Genomic DNA, 14,919 nt, shown 5'->3' on the forward strand with positions numbered 1-14,919 from the left:
TAAAGTATGGATTTCTTTAAAGCGACTTCTTAAATAAACTTTCAATGACTTTAAAAACAAACAAATAAAGTGAACTGTAAACAATGACTTTTCGGGCAAAAAAGATGGCAATGAGATTAAGGCTGCGGTCACACGGAGCCTTAGCCATGCTGCAGAGATGGAAGATAGGCGGATTTTCCGGGCGGGATCACACCGCCATATCTGGGAAGCGTAGAGCTCCCGTGGCGAACCCGAGGCTTCCTGCCGAAGATGTGGGGTAAAAAACTAGTACCTCCGAGGTACTTGTTTCCGGAAACCGCGGGGCAAGGGCGGTCGTCTGATCGCGTTTCCGGTGGCAGTTCCGGCGCCTGCCCATGTCCCCTCGCAAAAAGGTTTCCCCCCCCCAAGTCTCCATGGATGCACACAAGCACCCAACGGAGCATGCACACACTTCAGTTAAACAAACGAACAAACCTCGACCAATTGTCAGGCTGCATTGCCTGCGTTCATGTTGCGTTCAGAGCTGGGTGCTCTTTGCATACTGATAGGAGGCCTGCAGGTGGAAATGGACGTGGATGGCTAGGTGGGCAGAGGGAAGGATTGTTGAATGTGCCGCGGAACATGTTCATGCTGCGGTTCCAGCCGCTGTCTCATCCTCATTGCAGAAGCCCTCCTCTCAGACACAGTTGCATCCTGGGATTTTGTGAGTGACAGACTGCCCCCCTGCCCCCCAAAATCGACTGCGTGTTCTGAGGCAGGCAGCAAAAGGGAACGTGCCTATCTGCACATACTGCCCCGCAGCCCTGCTTCTTTGCCGCGCCGCAGGATTGTCCTGTGATCGGCACCTCCCCCCTAACCACGGGACCTCCACGGGACGTCTGATCATGCAACCACGCATTATTTTGCCCCGGGGCAAACAGCCACGCTTCCCTCCCCCCCCCGCGCATTTTCCGGCTCGTGTGACCGGGGCCGCAGGTACTCTCCTGGAACTGCAAGATCAGCACATCCGGTTGCTAAACCAGAAGCAAGTACTGACCTTCCCAATATGACAGCTACTGCATTGCGCCCTCTGTTGGATCAGATGACCAATTTCAACAACCAGGATCAGCTGAAAGAGCTAAATTTAAAATCAGAGGAGACGGTAAAAGCAGTGAAGAAGCCAAGTCAAAAGCAATTCAACAAAGACTAGAAGGGTGAGAATCTGAAGCAAATCTTGAGTGAAGCGTTGGCCCCAAGAACAGGTTTATCAGCAGATGTATTATAAAGCGATATGGATATGATCCATTGGACATATCTAGAATTTATCAAGAAAAATAAACCTGTTGGGGGGGAAATAATGAGATTCTCAAAGAAATCGGAGGGACTTGTCTTCAAATATAAAGATTTTTTAAAAAGAAAAAAGATAGACTCTGTCTTTAAAGCGAAGGGTTTTCTGGAACAGCAACAAAGACTAGCGTATGACCAAATACCAGCAGAGGAAAAAGATCGGGAAGAAGAAAGCAGCGCATTTTAAAGCGAAGGGTTTTCTGGAACAGCAACAAAGACTAGGGTATGACCAAATACCAGCAGAGGAAAAAGATTGGGAAGAAGAAAGCAGCGCATATGGATCGGAAAGTATGGAAAGTACGACGGGCAGCAATCCAGAAGTGGGCGAGAACCAGAGAAAGGGGTGGCGGCCCCAAAAGTCCCGAAGGCCCGATGGAATTTTGACAAAAAGAAGTTCAGAAGAAAGAAACCGAAATAATATAACTCTGAAAGTTAAATTGTTTAAGCCATACTTACTTGATTTAATTTTTTAGACGCTAGTTGGTAGAGAAGCGATAAGAAACCAGGCCGTTCCAATAACCATAACATAAAGGGAACTTTGTTTAAGCTAATGATTAATCTTTTTATATGAAAATACAAAAAATCTTAAAGAAGAAGAAATAACTGACAGCCTAAAGCAGAAGCATTTGGTATATCTTAGCACATTAACCGCTCCTGCTTCAAAATTAAAAGGGTTGATATTTTGCTTCCATGAGTGCCCGCAGGTGCCACGTCGGAGAACTGTGCCCCACATCACTGCTATTAAACTCTAGAATGACAAAAAATTCAAATATGGTATTTTCTTAACACGCCCCCCCCGGTGACTACTTATTAGCAAGTTCATGCATAAGGAATAAAACCAAGCTTTTTTTTTCTTTGCAGGTGCCGAAACCATAAAGATTACCCTTTCAAAAAAGATTAGTGAAAGAGATCTTTGACACAAGAAGATGGCCTATTGAAGTTGCTCATCACTGCAGACATCCCCACCATTACACAGCTACTAGCCATAAACTAATATGCCACAGTTAAAGAGAAGCCCGGCCAGACATGGACTCAGCGGTGCAAATGGATAGCTCCTCCACAGCTGTGGGTAGCTAAAGCTCTGCCAATTTGTATTTACACTAAAAAATTTGATGGAAGGCTCTCCAAAGACTGTTTGAGTCTAGTAATGGCCACTTGTATCAGTGTAATAGTATTACATTCTTCTCACTATCACTTAATGACTCTGTTAGCAGGCCTGGATTTTGGTATAACATTAGATGTGTGTAAATGTGTAGTTGCTGCAATTAAACGTTGGTTGTTTTAATGAATATTGAACAGCAATAACTGTTTTGTTATACTGCTGTCATTTTTCTGGTCAAACAGCCTATTGGCTTTAAAACCGAGATGGGATTGGTAATAGTATTATTTAGCGTATTAGTCTAATATGCCCTTACATGTGTAGGTTATTAAATTTAGCACTAATGAACTATACAGAAGTGCAGTGTAATATAGGGCTAAACTATTAATGAATCGCCCAGAGCCCTGTACAAAAGCCGTAAAACAAAGACAAGACAAAACCAGTTAGAACGTTAATAAAACGTATCAAGAATCAAATGGCGAACTTCTCATGACAGCAAACTCACAGCTTCCAGGAGTTCACAGTCACCATTCTAAAGTGATTTTAAAATACCACGAGGGCCTGATCTGGCATGGAGCTCTTTCCTCCCCAACCCTGTGTGCTTTTCCACCATTGATTAACACATGGAATTCACTGCCACAGGAGGTGGTGGCGGCGGCTACAAGCATGGACAGCTTCAAGAGGGAATTAGATAAGCATATGGAGCAGAAGTCCTGTTCTTATGACCGTTTGGCCTCGTATCTCATGACCAGAGACAGCTAGCTATGGATTGGGGACCCCCATACCTTCCTGCTAGGGATCCCAAGTCCCCCCGGGGGGGGGGGGGGGGGAAACCCCCCCCCCAGAGGCCCGTTAGGCCCGTTCCCCGGCGCCACCGGATCGGGCCCGGGGAGAACCCAGAAGTGACGGGAGGACGCTGGGCATGCTGGGGGCGGGGCCACGGCCATACAAGGGAAAACTCTATGGTTCCAACCGGAGCAGTTTATGCCGGCTAAAATGCCCCGTCTGAACGCACCCAATGTGTCATGTTAAGGCTTACGCTTCACTTCAGTTCTGTTTAGATTTCTGACTGGATTCTGCCACCCTAATCATATCGCATTGTTCACTGAATGTCCCACCCTGTCGATTGTATCGACTGTGGAATCTGCCTTGAGTTCCACTTGAGAAAGACAGACTATGAATGATCATGTAAATAATAACTAACAAATGTGGACGGGGCCTTCAAAAGTGCACACTTCCCACCCAGATGGAGTGCTGACTGGGCTTCGACTGCGCGATTTCAGAAAAGTAGTAAAGAGAAATGGTATATTGAGGATGGAGAAGACCTGGAAACTGGACGTTGAGAGGACGATATCATGTGGATGCTTCCGGAAAAAGCGCTCCCGTTTGGAAGCAGAGAAAAACATCTGAGTAAGCAGCAGTCCCAAAGTATGTAACCTCCAGTCACAAGATCAGGTGACTTCACATATTCCTGAACCTGAGGAAACAGGGGCCATAGTAAGGCTTGGCTTACTGGGGGGGTCAGAGGTCATGGTCCGTCAGAGGTTGTGGGAGATGAGATCTATGTGTGATAAGAGCTCCCGTGTAACAGTTTTTGAAGCAGTCGTAATCTGACAGACGCTTAATTTGAAACCCTCAGTCGTCATTCATGTTTTCCATTCAGCCTCTGCAGCAGAAAGTACTAGTCGTGTCCAGAATGAGGCTGTTGCTGAAAATGGCATTCTGTATGGAACTCTCCCCTGAGCTACTCTAACATGGAAAACTGTGTTGTGTGTTTCCATCTATATAGTGGCAGTCATTGCTATGAGGCGGGGGGTGGGGGGGAGTAGCTCCGGGTCCGAGACATTTGCTGACGTAACCCGGAAGTGACGTCTATGTGTGAAGACGGTGTCACTCTTGAGCAGAAGGTGGCAAGTGCAGAGAATCAGCCATTGGCAGTTTTGGAGCAGACAGAGACAGACAGAGCTGCGAGTGGATTGAAGAGAGGAACGGGGTCTCATCTTGGGGAGCAGGCTCTCTCTGTCTCGGATCCGGTGTCTGCAGCAGGTATAGCCAAGGTAGGCTCAGTGAGTAAGATCTTCCGCTTAAAAGTTTATAAAAAAAACCAAACTAAACAGACTTATTGACTTGTGATGCTCCCTCTAACACAACTTTCTTTTTAGAATATGAACATTTCTGGCTAGAAAAAGACCTAGCAGCTGATCCACTCCCCTTCCTCAAAGTAATTGTGTCAGCAAGCTGCCAATGTTTTGTTTTCGTTCTGTATATGTGTGTGTGCGCTTGCCCCTTCCAATGTAGAATCGTAGATGCGCATGTCTATGTATCTCGCTGAAACAATTATCTCGCTCAAGGCCACAGGTGGAGGCAAAGGCTTGTTAGTGTCGGGAAGTTCTCACTGAACACCGTGAGAAGGAGATAACATGAGAGACTTGGAACCATTAGTTCTCAGGCCAAAGGCGCGCGCGGGAACCCCTGCAATTGGCCCGTAGTAGTTTGAATGTTTACATGCTTTGATGCTGCGTTTAACCCTCATTCTGAACAGTGATCCTGTTATGCACCTTCAGCTCTAATAAAGTTACCTTTTCTTCAAAAGTGTGCTTATTATGATGCAAGGAGGAGTCTGACATAGTGCTCCAAAGTCCCAGCTGTGCCCCACTTCAGATTCTTCTCATGACTACCTCTTCCATGTTTAAACGGCCGTTTAAAAATCCCCCCTTTAGGCCCTAAAGAGAACAAATATTATGAAGATGTGGGAAGTCTCTAGCACTTTTGTCTGTATCCTACATAGGATGTTCTGCTGATTGGAGTGGGCCCAGGTGTAGTACCAGGCTGTAGCCATAGTATGCTGAGAATAAAAAGCAACAATGGAAGCCATCTAGCTTAAAGCATGACAACCAATGGTTGATCAAACAGCTCTCTGCTCTCAAAATCCTTTAAATAGGTTGAGAGCAAAGCAGAAACAGAATAGCCTTTATATTAACAACTAGCAGTAAAGCCCGTTGTGAAAGCAATACAACGGGATCTAGAAAGAGGCTCTGGGGCAGTGCTCTGGCTTTAGAAAAATCTCCACAATTTTAGCCCTTTTCAGACATTAAGGTGAGTGAATGAAGGTGTGTATGAGACCATCTCTGCAGTAGTGAAATCCCCTGCAGTGACGTTTTTAAAACTGCACGTTATGTAAAAATTTCCGCAGTAGATTTTCCAGTGTCTCTTGTCTTTTCATAATGGGACCAAAGTGAACCCACTGTATGTCAGAACAAGGTATTTGTAAAGTCTCCTCCTACACCACATTTCAAATGAATCAACTTTCTTCCTGTCAGCTTCCTTCATTGTCTGACTTTCACAGTCCCTAATTAAATTAGTGTTTCAGTAGTTAGAAACAAGCACCATACATAAACACTCTTTTGGAAATACCTGATTTAAATTGGCATGTCTTTTTTTATCATGATTTGAATAGCCTAAGTTTAAATCTAACTAAGGAGCTGCGTTGGCTCAAGTGGTTAAGACGCTGAACTGCAGGCTGTGGAAGGTCGGTAGTTTAGCAGTTCAAGACCCGAGTGTGCCGCACGACGGAGTGAGCTCCCGTCTCTAGTTCCAGCTCCTGCCAACCTAGCAGTTCGAAAGCAAGAAATTGCAAGTAGATAAATAGGTACCACTTCGGTGGGAAGGTAACAGCGTTCCGCGCGCCTTGGTGTTTAGTCATGCCGGCCACATGACCACGGAAACGTCTTCGGACAGCGCTGGCTCTTCGGCTTTGAAATGGAGATGAGCACCGCAACCCTAGAGTCAGACTCGACTGGCTTTTGAGCAAGGGAACCTTTACCTTTACATCTAACTATCCATGATTTATAGGAAAATTTACTGAATCTGCCTTACCATTTGGCATCGAAGAAACCTGAACTGATTAACAATTTGGTTAACACAAGTTTTACATTAACCCTTTCTAGAGAGATGCTATGAGCAAAGTAAACTTCCTGAATTTGAATATACATCAAAAGTGGAATTATTGGTTAGACAAAGATTTATGGAATAACGTAGCTGCGGTGCTACAAACAAACAATATGCCAACTAGACAGGTTTTATTGGAAACAACAATGACTGAAAAATACAATTCAAAATCTTTGGGAAGATCAAACCATGAGCTACTTGAACACAAACTGCATACTTGTAACTACAAAAACTCCCAATTTGAATGTAGAGTCTAGGAACACTGAGTTTTGTCTTACGACCACTCTGACGACAGATATGAATCTTTTCCCCTCCCTCCTCCTGTGACATGTGAAAAGACACTGTTGGGAACAGAGGATCTTTGTGAACACAAAACCTTCTGGGCTGGGTGGCTGCAGTGAGGAACAGAAATGGGGAAGATGCTCCCTCTTCCATTAGCAAAACGGCAGTAGAAATGACCCAGTCATTTTAACGGAAAGACACTGAACTTTGATTCCTGCCAGAGACAAAGATGCCTCTTTGTCAGGTATAGTCAGAAGAAGTGATGACAGAGAACTTAGAAAGTTACTGTTCACCTCCAGAATAGTCTGGCCGCTAATTCTGGCAAAGATGTTTCTGCTTAACAAGGAGGACGACACGATTCATGACCCCCAAATTCTGTTGCTCAGAATATTTTGAACCCACGTTGGAAAAGTGAAGGTTTTCTAGATGCGGATGAAAGAGCACAGATGAACAAGCTGAGATGGTTAAAGTAGACGTCTTTCTCCCTGTGGCTTCCAGGAGAACGGGGTTTTAATATTCAGCTTTGAAAGGATACTCTTTGTGACTGGCACACCTAAGGAAAGAGACAGTCAATCAGAAGCTTGAATCAAATCTTTACGTCTGCTAAAATATTATGCTTCCCTGACTTGGATAACAGGGCTAGCCCGATCTCGGGAGCCAAGCAGGGTCGGCCCTTGTTAGAACTTGGATGGGAGACCAGGAAGCCCAGGGTCACCACACAGAGGCAAGCAATGGCAAATCACCTCTGAACGTATTTAATTTGGCTAGACTGTCAGCTAGGCCTCTCTCAAGCCCTGGTTGCCATGGGAGTAGGGGTGACTCTGGAATGTTTAGTTTCATTTCTGTTGTGTCTTCTATGTTTCTATTATCTCTGCATGACCTTCAGTACCTGGTGTAGCATTTCTCTTGGGAAAAGTAGCCCATTACTTTGGCAGGCTTCTACCTGATCCCTGATTGGCCCTGGGCCATCGGGGGTTTCCTTGAATGATGCATGACTGTTTGCTGCGTGTGCTTTTTTCTGTTCTAACACAGAATGGTTAAGATATCTGCATCCTCTCAAATTCTCAATAAACTTTACTTCTTTGAATGAAAGCTGTTGGGAACTGATTGCTGCAGGAGTCTGACAACAAAAAGCAAACACATACAGCACTTCACTATTTTTTTTAATGCAAAAGAAAAAGAAAGTGGTTTGCATATCAGCAGCATCTCCAAACATAGTATTCTGGTATTTCTCGGCAATATCACTAGCGCAGGCCTGCAAACCAATCAAGCCCAACGCAGCTTGTGGGCCAAGAGTGTTGGTTCGTCAGAGGCACAATGAACTTCTGGCTTTGGTTGCCTTTTTCTCCTGGCAAAGGCCGGGGGCTTGTGTCACAACCCTGGGGAAACACTGGCTGCTGAGCTACATTCAGCCTGGTGAGTCACCAGATGTGCAGGCCTGATGAAGGATAGGGCGGGCTTTCAGAACCCAGCATAAAAGTCCTTAGCATTTTTATAAAGCCACTCGGCTTTTTGTAGAAAAAGCCCAGCAGGAACTCATTAGCATAATAGGCCACACCCAACAGCAAAACCCATTAGCACATTAGGCCACAGCCTGACAGCACCGCTCATTAGCACATTAGGCCACACCCCCATGTTACCAGAAGTGTGGACATCCAGCCACACCCACCTTTTGCTTCTTATTCTGTTTACCTTGTTTGTTGTCAAAACCCAGGGCCTTTTTTTTTGTAGCAGGAACTCCTTTGACTGTTAGGCCACACACCCCTAATGTAGCCAATCCGAATGAGTTTCTGCTGTTGGGTGTGGCCTATTATGCTAATGAGTTCCTGCTGGGCGTGGCCAACTCGGGAGCCAGCCGGAACTTCGTTCCTGTGTGTTCCTGCCCAAAAAGAGCCCTGATAGCCACTCACTATGCACTACCAATCTCCGTAGCGGCTTTCTGGTCTTACCGAAGATGAGTTTCTTTTTTTGCTGTCAAGTCACCGCTGACACGGCAACCCCGTGGAGTTTTCAAGGCAAGAGATGCTCAAAGGTGGAGCTTGCCACCCTGTGCGTCCCTGTAGTGGGCCCGGTACTCCTTGGTGGTCTCCCTTCCAAAACCTGACCGGGGCTGACCCTGCTTAGCTTCCAAGATCTGATAAGATCAGGCTAGTCTGGGCTATTCAGGTTAGGGTTATTAATGAGTACAAAACCTGAAAGCCACCACAAGATACAGCTAGAGTTTCATCCTGAAGAAGGGAGCGGTGCCTCACGAAAGCTCAGACCCTGCCTCGAATTCTGTTCGTCTCTAAGGTGCTACTGGACTCTTGCTCTTTTCTGCTGCTACGGACAGACAGACATGGCTACCCATCTTGATCTATCTGCATTTTTTTTTAAAAAATGTTATCCAACTTCTCGTGATCAAAAAGGTATTTCGTCAATTAACCCATTAACTGACCAGACACTGTAGCCCAATTCTAAGTCAGCTCAGAACGTAACCTCTGAAGTGTTGCCCCTCCCAAAAGCTTTTCGAGCGCGGCTACTTACGTGCTCAGGGCACACACTCTCCAGTTCCGGTTGAAGCTCAGGATGGTCTCCATCTCCTGCTTGGACAACTCAAAGTCAAACACCTGGCCGGAAAAACAATTTCTAATCAATTCCAAGTACTCCATGATGGTTCATTAAGACTTGTGGAGGCAAACCTGAACATATACATGAAGGTGACATGAAGTCAAACCACTGGTCCATCAGGGTCAGCGTTTTCTACTCAGATCGGCACCTGCCCTCCATGGTTTATGACAGGCCTTTCACATCACCTCCTACCAGATCGTTTGTGCTGGAGATGCCAGGGGGGATTGAGCCTGAGACCTTCTGCATGCCAAGCAGAGGCTCTCCTGCTGAGCCGCGGCCCCTCCCGATTTGTTTACTGCATTTTTCTCTTATGCTCCCTGAAAGCATAGTGCAGGTTCCAAAGTATGTTCGAAAGATTGGGATGTGTGTGTGTGTGTTAATATTTGAAAAAAAGGGACTGTTAACTTTCCCCTCTCTGTGTTTTCACAAAATCCTTCCCATGCTGGCAAAGCAATTCAGGAGAATGTGGACAAACAGTCCTGCACAGGTGAAAAGATATTTACTATTCTACTCAATTAAGAACTAACCTTGCTCATCAAGATGACAAACACAATCCCACTGAGATGTCAAAATACAGACATACATCTGGAGTCCAAGCTGTTCCAGTCACGGGAGGATGTTACTTCCATTCTTACCTTAAAGTTTTCCTCAATTCGAGCCGGGGTGACAGATTTGGGAATCACGATCACGTTTCTTTGGATATGGAATCGGATCAGGACCTAATAACCAAACGCGACCAAAACAGAGTTAGTCTTCCTGCTTTCTAAAAAAAAAGTGCTGTCAAGAAAAATATACAGGATGTCCAGAGGACAAAATGGATGTCTCCCTCACTTGCGTCCACAGACACACTTCAAAGAAACACACCTGAGCTGCAGTTTTATTGTGCTTAGCCGCAATCTCCTTGATCTTGGGATCATCCAGGAGAGATGGATCCTCTGGCTTGGCCCTGCCAAAAAAAGCCAACAGTTAATTAAAAATAGGAAGCCTGACAGGGGTTGGAAGAAAGGGAGCCTTGTATTTATTAGGTACAGAAGTAAGTATTGGAATAAGACAGTGTTCCCCAGCATGGTGTTTGTGGGTATCATGGGGCCTGCTGATATATTTCCTCCGGCCCACTTCCTTCTTCCTGAAAGCATCTCTTCCCTAAATCAGAGAGCCAGTCTTGGCTTTCCACCACCTCACTGGAGTGGCAGTTCCCTGTCACTGCTGTATCTTCAGAAAGTGCCTTTGTGGAAACAGCTCCCTTTGGCACAGCGTTGCCACCTCCAGGTTGGGAAATTCCTGGAGACTTGGAACCGGTTCTTGAGGAAGGCAGAGTTTGGGGAGATGAGGGATCTCAGTGGGGTATAATGCCATAGAGTCCCCCTCCAAAGCAGCTATTTTCTCCAGTGTTACTGATCTCTGTAGTCCAGAGATCAGTTGTAATTCTGGGAGATCTCCAGGCCACACCTGAAGGCTGGCAACCCTACAATCTGGCATAAGATGACGCTTGGTTTGAGAAGTCCCAACGTCTTGTGACTGGTCCCAGCTCCCACAACAGCTGTTTTATGGTTGGCCACAAACCAACCTTGGCAGCCAATCAATAGTAGCACCCCATTCCCTGTTCTCAGCTTTCTAAACACCTATAGGCTTAACAAGATTAAGGAATGTATAAAATCACTACGGTGATCAGATTCCCTACTTCACAAGATGCCTGCTGGGGATAGAGGAAGGGAAGGCAACTTGTATGCTTAAGGTAGAGAAAAGCCAGGTATAAGAACTCAGCTTCTTCCCTTCCCTCTGGTATATTCCTTCTGGGATACAGATATTCAAAGTACAGAAGGTGGCACCCCATTCCCTGTTCTCAGCTTCCTAAACACCTAGCAAGATTAAGGAATGTATAAAATCACTATGGTGATCAGATTCCCTACTTCACAAGGTGCCTGCTGGGGGTAGAGGAAGGGAAGGCAACTTGTATGCTTAAGGTAGAGAAAAGCCAGGTATAAGAACTCAGCTTCTTCCCTTCCCTCTGGTATATTCCTTCTGGGATACAGATATTCAAAGTACAGAACTCTTATCCTATTTTGCATCAATTCACATCACTCAGACTGATTTAACACTCCCCCCCCCCATCGCAACTACACAAACTTCTTCACCCAAAGAGTGGAATTCACTGCTGCAGGAAGTGGTGGCAGCTACAAGCACAGACAGCTTCAAGAAGGGAGTGGATAAACATATGGAGCAGAGGTCCATCATCGGCATTACTCATAATGTATAGATGGAACACTGTGCCTGGGGCAGTGGTGCCCTGTATTCTTGGTGCTTGTGGGGCAACAGTGGGAGGGCTTCTAGAGTTCTGGCCCCGCTGGTGGACCTCCTGATGGCACCTGGGTTTTTGGCCACTGTGAGACAGACTGTTGGACTGGATGGGCCATTGGCATGATCCAACATTGGCTTCTTTCTTTTTTTTGTAAAATGAATCATTATCATATGCACCTAAACCGGTTTATCTACATATGTCGAGCAGTCTCAAATACTTATTTTGATATTTTTCCAATATACCCTTCCAATCATTTATAAAATCTCTGCCAGTTCTTCTAAAAAAAATTCATTTTTTCTTGTAAATGTATAGTGAGTTTGTCCATTTCTGCTGTTTCCAGTTGTTTATGGGTTATTTCTTCTTTAGAAGGGGCTACTTCTTTTTTCCAATATTTCACAAATAAAATCCTAGCCATTGTTATAACACGTATAATCATGTAAACATCTGGTTTCTTATAATTATCTGGGATAATATTTTTTTCCAATAACAGTTTTTATTAAGTGAAACAATGAGGTAACAATAACAACAATTGGAATAACATGCTTACTAACACATAATGGGGGTTATCCTACTGTACCCCTGAGATAGAGATTTCTGTGAAACAATTTAACTTGAAACATAGCTTTGTTATCACCAAACTTAGTATGATATTGAAACCTAGTACAACTGGCCATTGGTGACGTGATAAACAACGGTTACAGTAAAAGACCTCCAAACAAGGCTTATGAGATATGGGAGGAAAGAGTAGTAATCTATAGCTAACAAGTCACAAATGAGTGTATAAATTAAACAGAGCATAAATATAAAGTGATTGACGATAAATTTATGTAAGTAATATAAAAGCATTCAAAATAGACAAAAAGGCACTCAATAAAAATTAAATCCATTTGATATAATTCTTCCAATGGGAAGAAATAAACTCCTCTGACTCCAAAAAAGATAATACTGGGAACCATTTCGCGGTAAAGTTAGATGCCGAGGGATTTCTGGCATTGCAATTTTGTTTATCCGTTATGCTTTCCATTAAGAATTGATCCCATAGTTTCCTAAACCAGACTTGTGTCGTGGGAGGATTGGGGTCCTTCCAGTGTGACGCAATCGAAAGCCTTGCAGCGTATAGCATAATTTCTAATGTACTTTTGTGACGGTGGTGATCAATGTGTTGTGGCCAGAGACCTAGAAGTAAAGATTCAAGTTTGAGGGGCACTTCAACATCTATCATGCGTTTGATAAGTTTTGTAACTGAGGACCAGAATTTTTTGACTTCCACACAGTGCAACCGACAGTGTGCATACGTACCTTCTTGACCACAGCCTTTCCAGCATAACTTGGAATGATTAGCTGACATGTGGGATAAGCGAACCGGAGTGAGGTACCAACGAGATAAAAGTTTGAATTTATGTAATTCCACAGGGAACGATCTTGGGGCGCCACCTTTAGTTGACCATATTTTGAGCCAATGTTCGTCTTTTAATGCATTATTACAATCCAAATTCCATGCATTTTGGTATGATAGAGTTTTCATGCTTGAGTCTTGAAGAAGAAATCTATAAAGGGCCGAGATGAGACCTCTATTTTGTGTTTGGAATGTTTTAAGGATAAGCTCCATTTCAGTGTGGGGAAGTGAAATAATCTTTGACATTTTGTGTCTTTCAACCATATTCCTGATCATCCCTTTTCATCATCTTCCAAGGCACCATTCAGAGTCCTCCAGCCTTTACTTCTTTTTTCCCCGTAGCTTATAAGGACTTTTTGGAGCAGCTGCCCCCTTTTCAGATAGAGAGTCCTCTCCGGAAGAGCCAGAGTCTAACTCGCCGCTAGACTTACTATTCTCTTCTTAAACATGCACTTTTACATACACAGCAGTGCTAGACACAGGTAAGCGTCCCCTATGCTTGTTTTTATCACCTGTTGACTTACTCAGTCGGGATGGGCAAAGAGGAACAAATCATAACTGGGGAGTCCCGACCTCATTGTATATTTTGCCAAGTGTTAAAAAGACGAAACCTCCAAATATTCTCACCATGGCCTGTCAGGAGAGCCGAGGGGGCTGTACGCTGTGACGGAAATCCCTTTGGACTGGCAGAAATTGACAAGCTTTTCCTGGGTGAGATACGGGTGGCACTCGATCTGTAAGGACAAGCAGCAAGACGGGCGTTCAGGCAGACAGCCATAAAATAAGTATAAAGACAACAGTCATGAGAGTCTGACCCACAAATCAAGCAGTCACTAAGACTTGCAATCCCTGGTGGGATCTGGTCCACGGGGTCGCGAAGAGTCGGACTCGACTGTGCGACTGAACAACAACAACAACAAAGACTTGCAAAGAAAACACTTCCTATGTATTATAATCTAAAGCAGTACATTAATAAATCATAAGAAAATTGTTGTGCATAGATACATAATCAATGTCGTCTCCGGATTATATAACAACGTTTCAATAATGGATCTTCCTCAGGAGAGATTAGACTAGTACAAAAGCTCTCTGTATTCATGAAGTGCTTCACAACAAGTCATAAAGAATACAACATTCAAATAGGATGCTGATCTCAATCAATGTTCAGGCTTGAATATGCTAAGCTTCTAAATGGATCTCGGGCGTTTATATATATAAATATATAAATAAACCGTATTTGTAGATGCATCCAGACATGCGCTATGAGGTATTGCTCTTTACCACCAGATGGCAGTGGAATCAAAATTTTACACAGTGCTTAAACGGGGCCACAGAAAAGATACAGGTATCTGAAGAAGTGAGCAGTGACTTTCGAAAGCTCATTCCCCACTCAAAAATTTTTTTGTTAGTCTTTAAAGGTGCTACTGGACTCTTACACTTCTCTACTGCTCCAGACAGACTAACATGGCTACCCATCTAAACAGGGCCATGTTACTTATAACCCCCCCCCCCCAAGGGTTCTATATCTCCTCAGAAATAGGCACCAAATGTTTCACTGTACGCTGACAGGAAACATGCCCGTCTCAATGGCCGCTCGAAATGAACCATGAAAATAATCTGAAGACTCTTATGTAGAAGACCACAGACTCTGACCAACACACAAAACATGCAGTTTGCCTCATTGCCATCTCTTGTGGTGACATCCAGTTACTAGAGGGATATCCATGCCCTAAGGGCGATAATACCCTCTTTTCTTTTCTCCTTCAACACACTGAAAAGAAGCTACTGTCATTCTCTGGCCTTCAGTCAGATTCTAGCTTGTCTTGGTAACATGCAAGCAGGGAGGCTGAACAGTACTGGATAGAGTTACACAGTTCCTGAAGTTTATTTCTAGGCCGCGCTGTGGGGCTCTGCTGAGAGGGAATCTTCCCAGAACTCCCCACATTCGTGTTTTAAATATTAGTCACCAGTTTACCCTGA

The 14,919-nt window shown here is 44.5% G+C and overlaps 1 protein-coding gene across 1 annotated transcript in view; it reads right to left on the reverse strand.

The window, feature by feature from the left end:
• Window positions 1–6,452: 6,452 nt before the first annotated feature.
• Window positions 6,453–14,919, reverse strand: part of LOC107108024 (aldose reductase-like) — a 32,785-nt gene continuing 24,318 nt past the window's right edge. The window contains exons 6-10 of the mRNA XM_015408407.1: window positions 13,567–13,673; window positions 10,109–10,190; window positions 9,880–9,963; window positions 9,161–9,243; window positions 6,453–7,187 (exon numbers count right to left, since the gene is read on the reverse strand). Of these exons, the coding sequence (XP_015263893.1) occupies window positions 7,145–7,187; window positions 9,161–9,243; window positions 9,880–9,963; window positions 10,109–10,190; window positions 13,567–13,673 (399 nt within the window). The 3' untranslated portion in view covers window positions 6,453–7,144. The remainder of the gene's footprint in view (window positions 7,188–9,160; window positions 9,244–9,879; window positions 9,964–10,108; window positions 10,191–13,566; window positions 13,674–14,919) is intronic.

This window comes from Gekko japonicus, unplaced genomic scaffold (genome assembly GCF_001447785.1).
Source record: "Gekko japonicus isolate JY-2015 unplaced genomic scaffold, Gekko_japonicus_V1.1 scaffold748, whole genome shotgun sequence".
NCBI lineage: Eukaryota > Metazoa > Chordata > Lepidosauria > Squamata > Gekkonidae > Gekko > Gekko japonicus.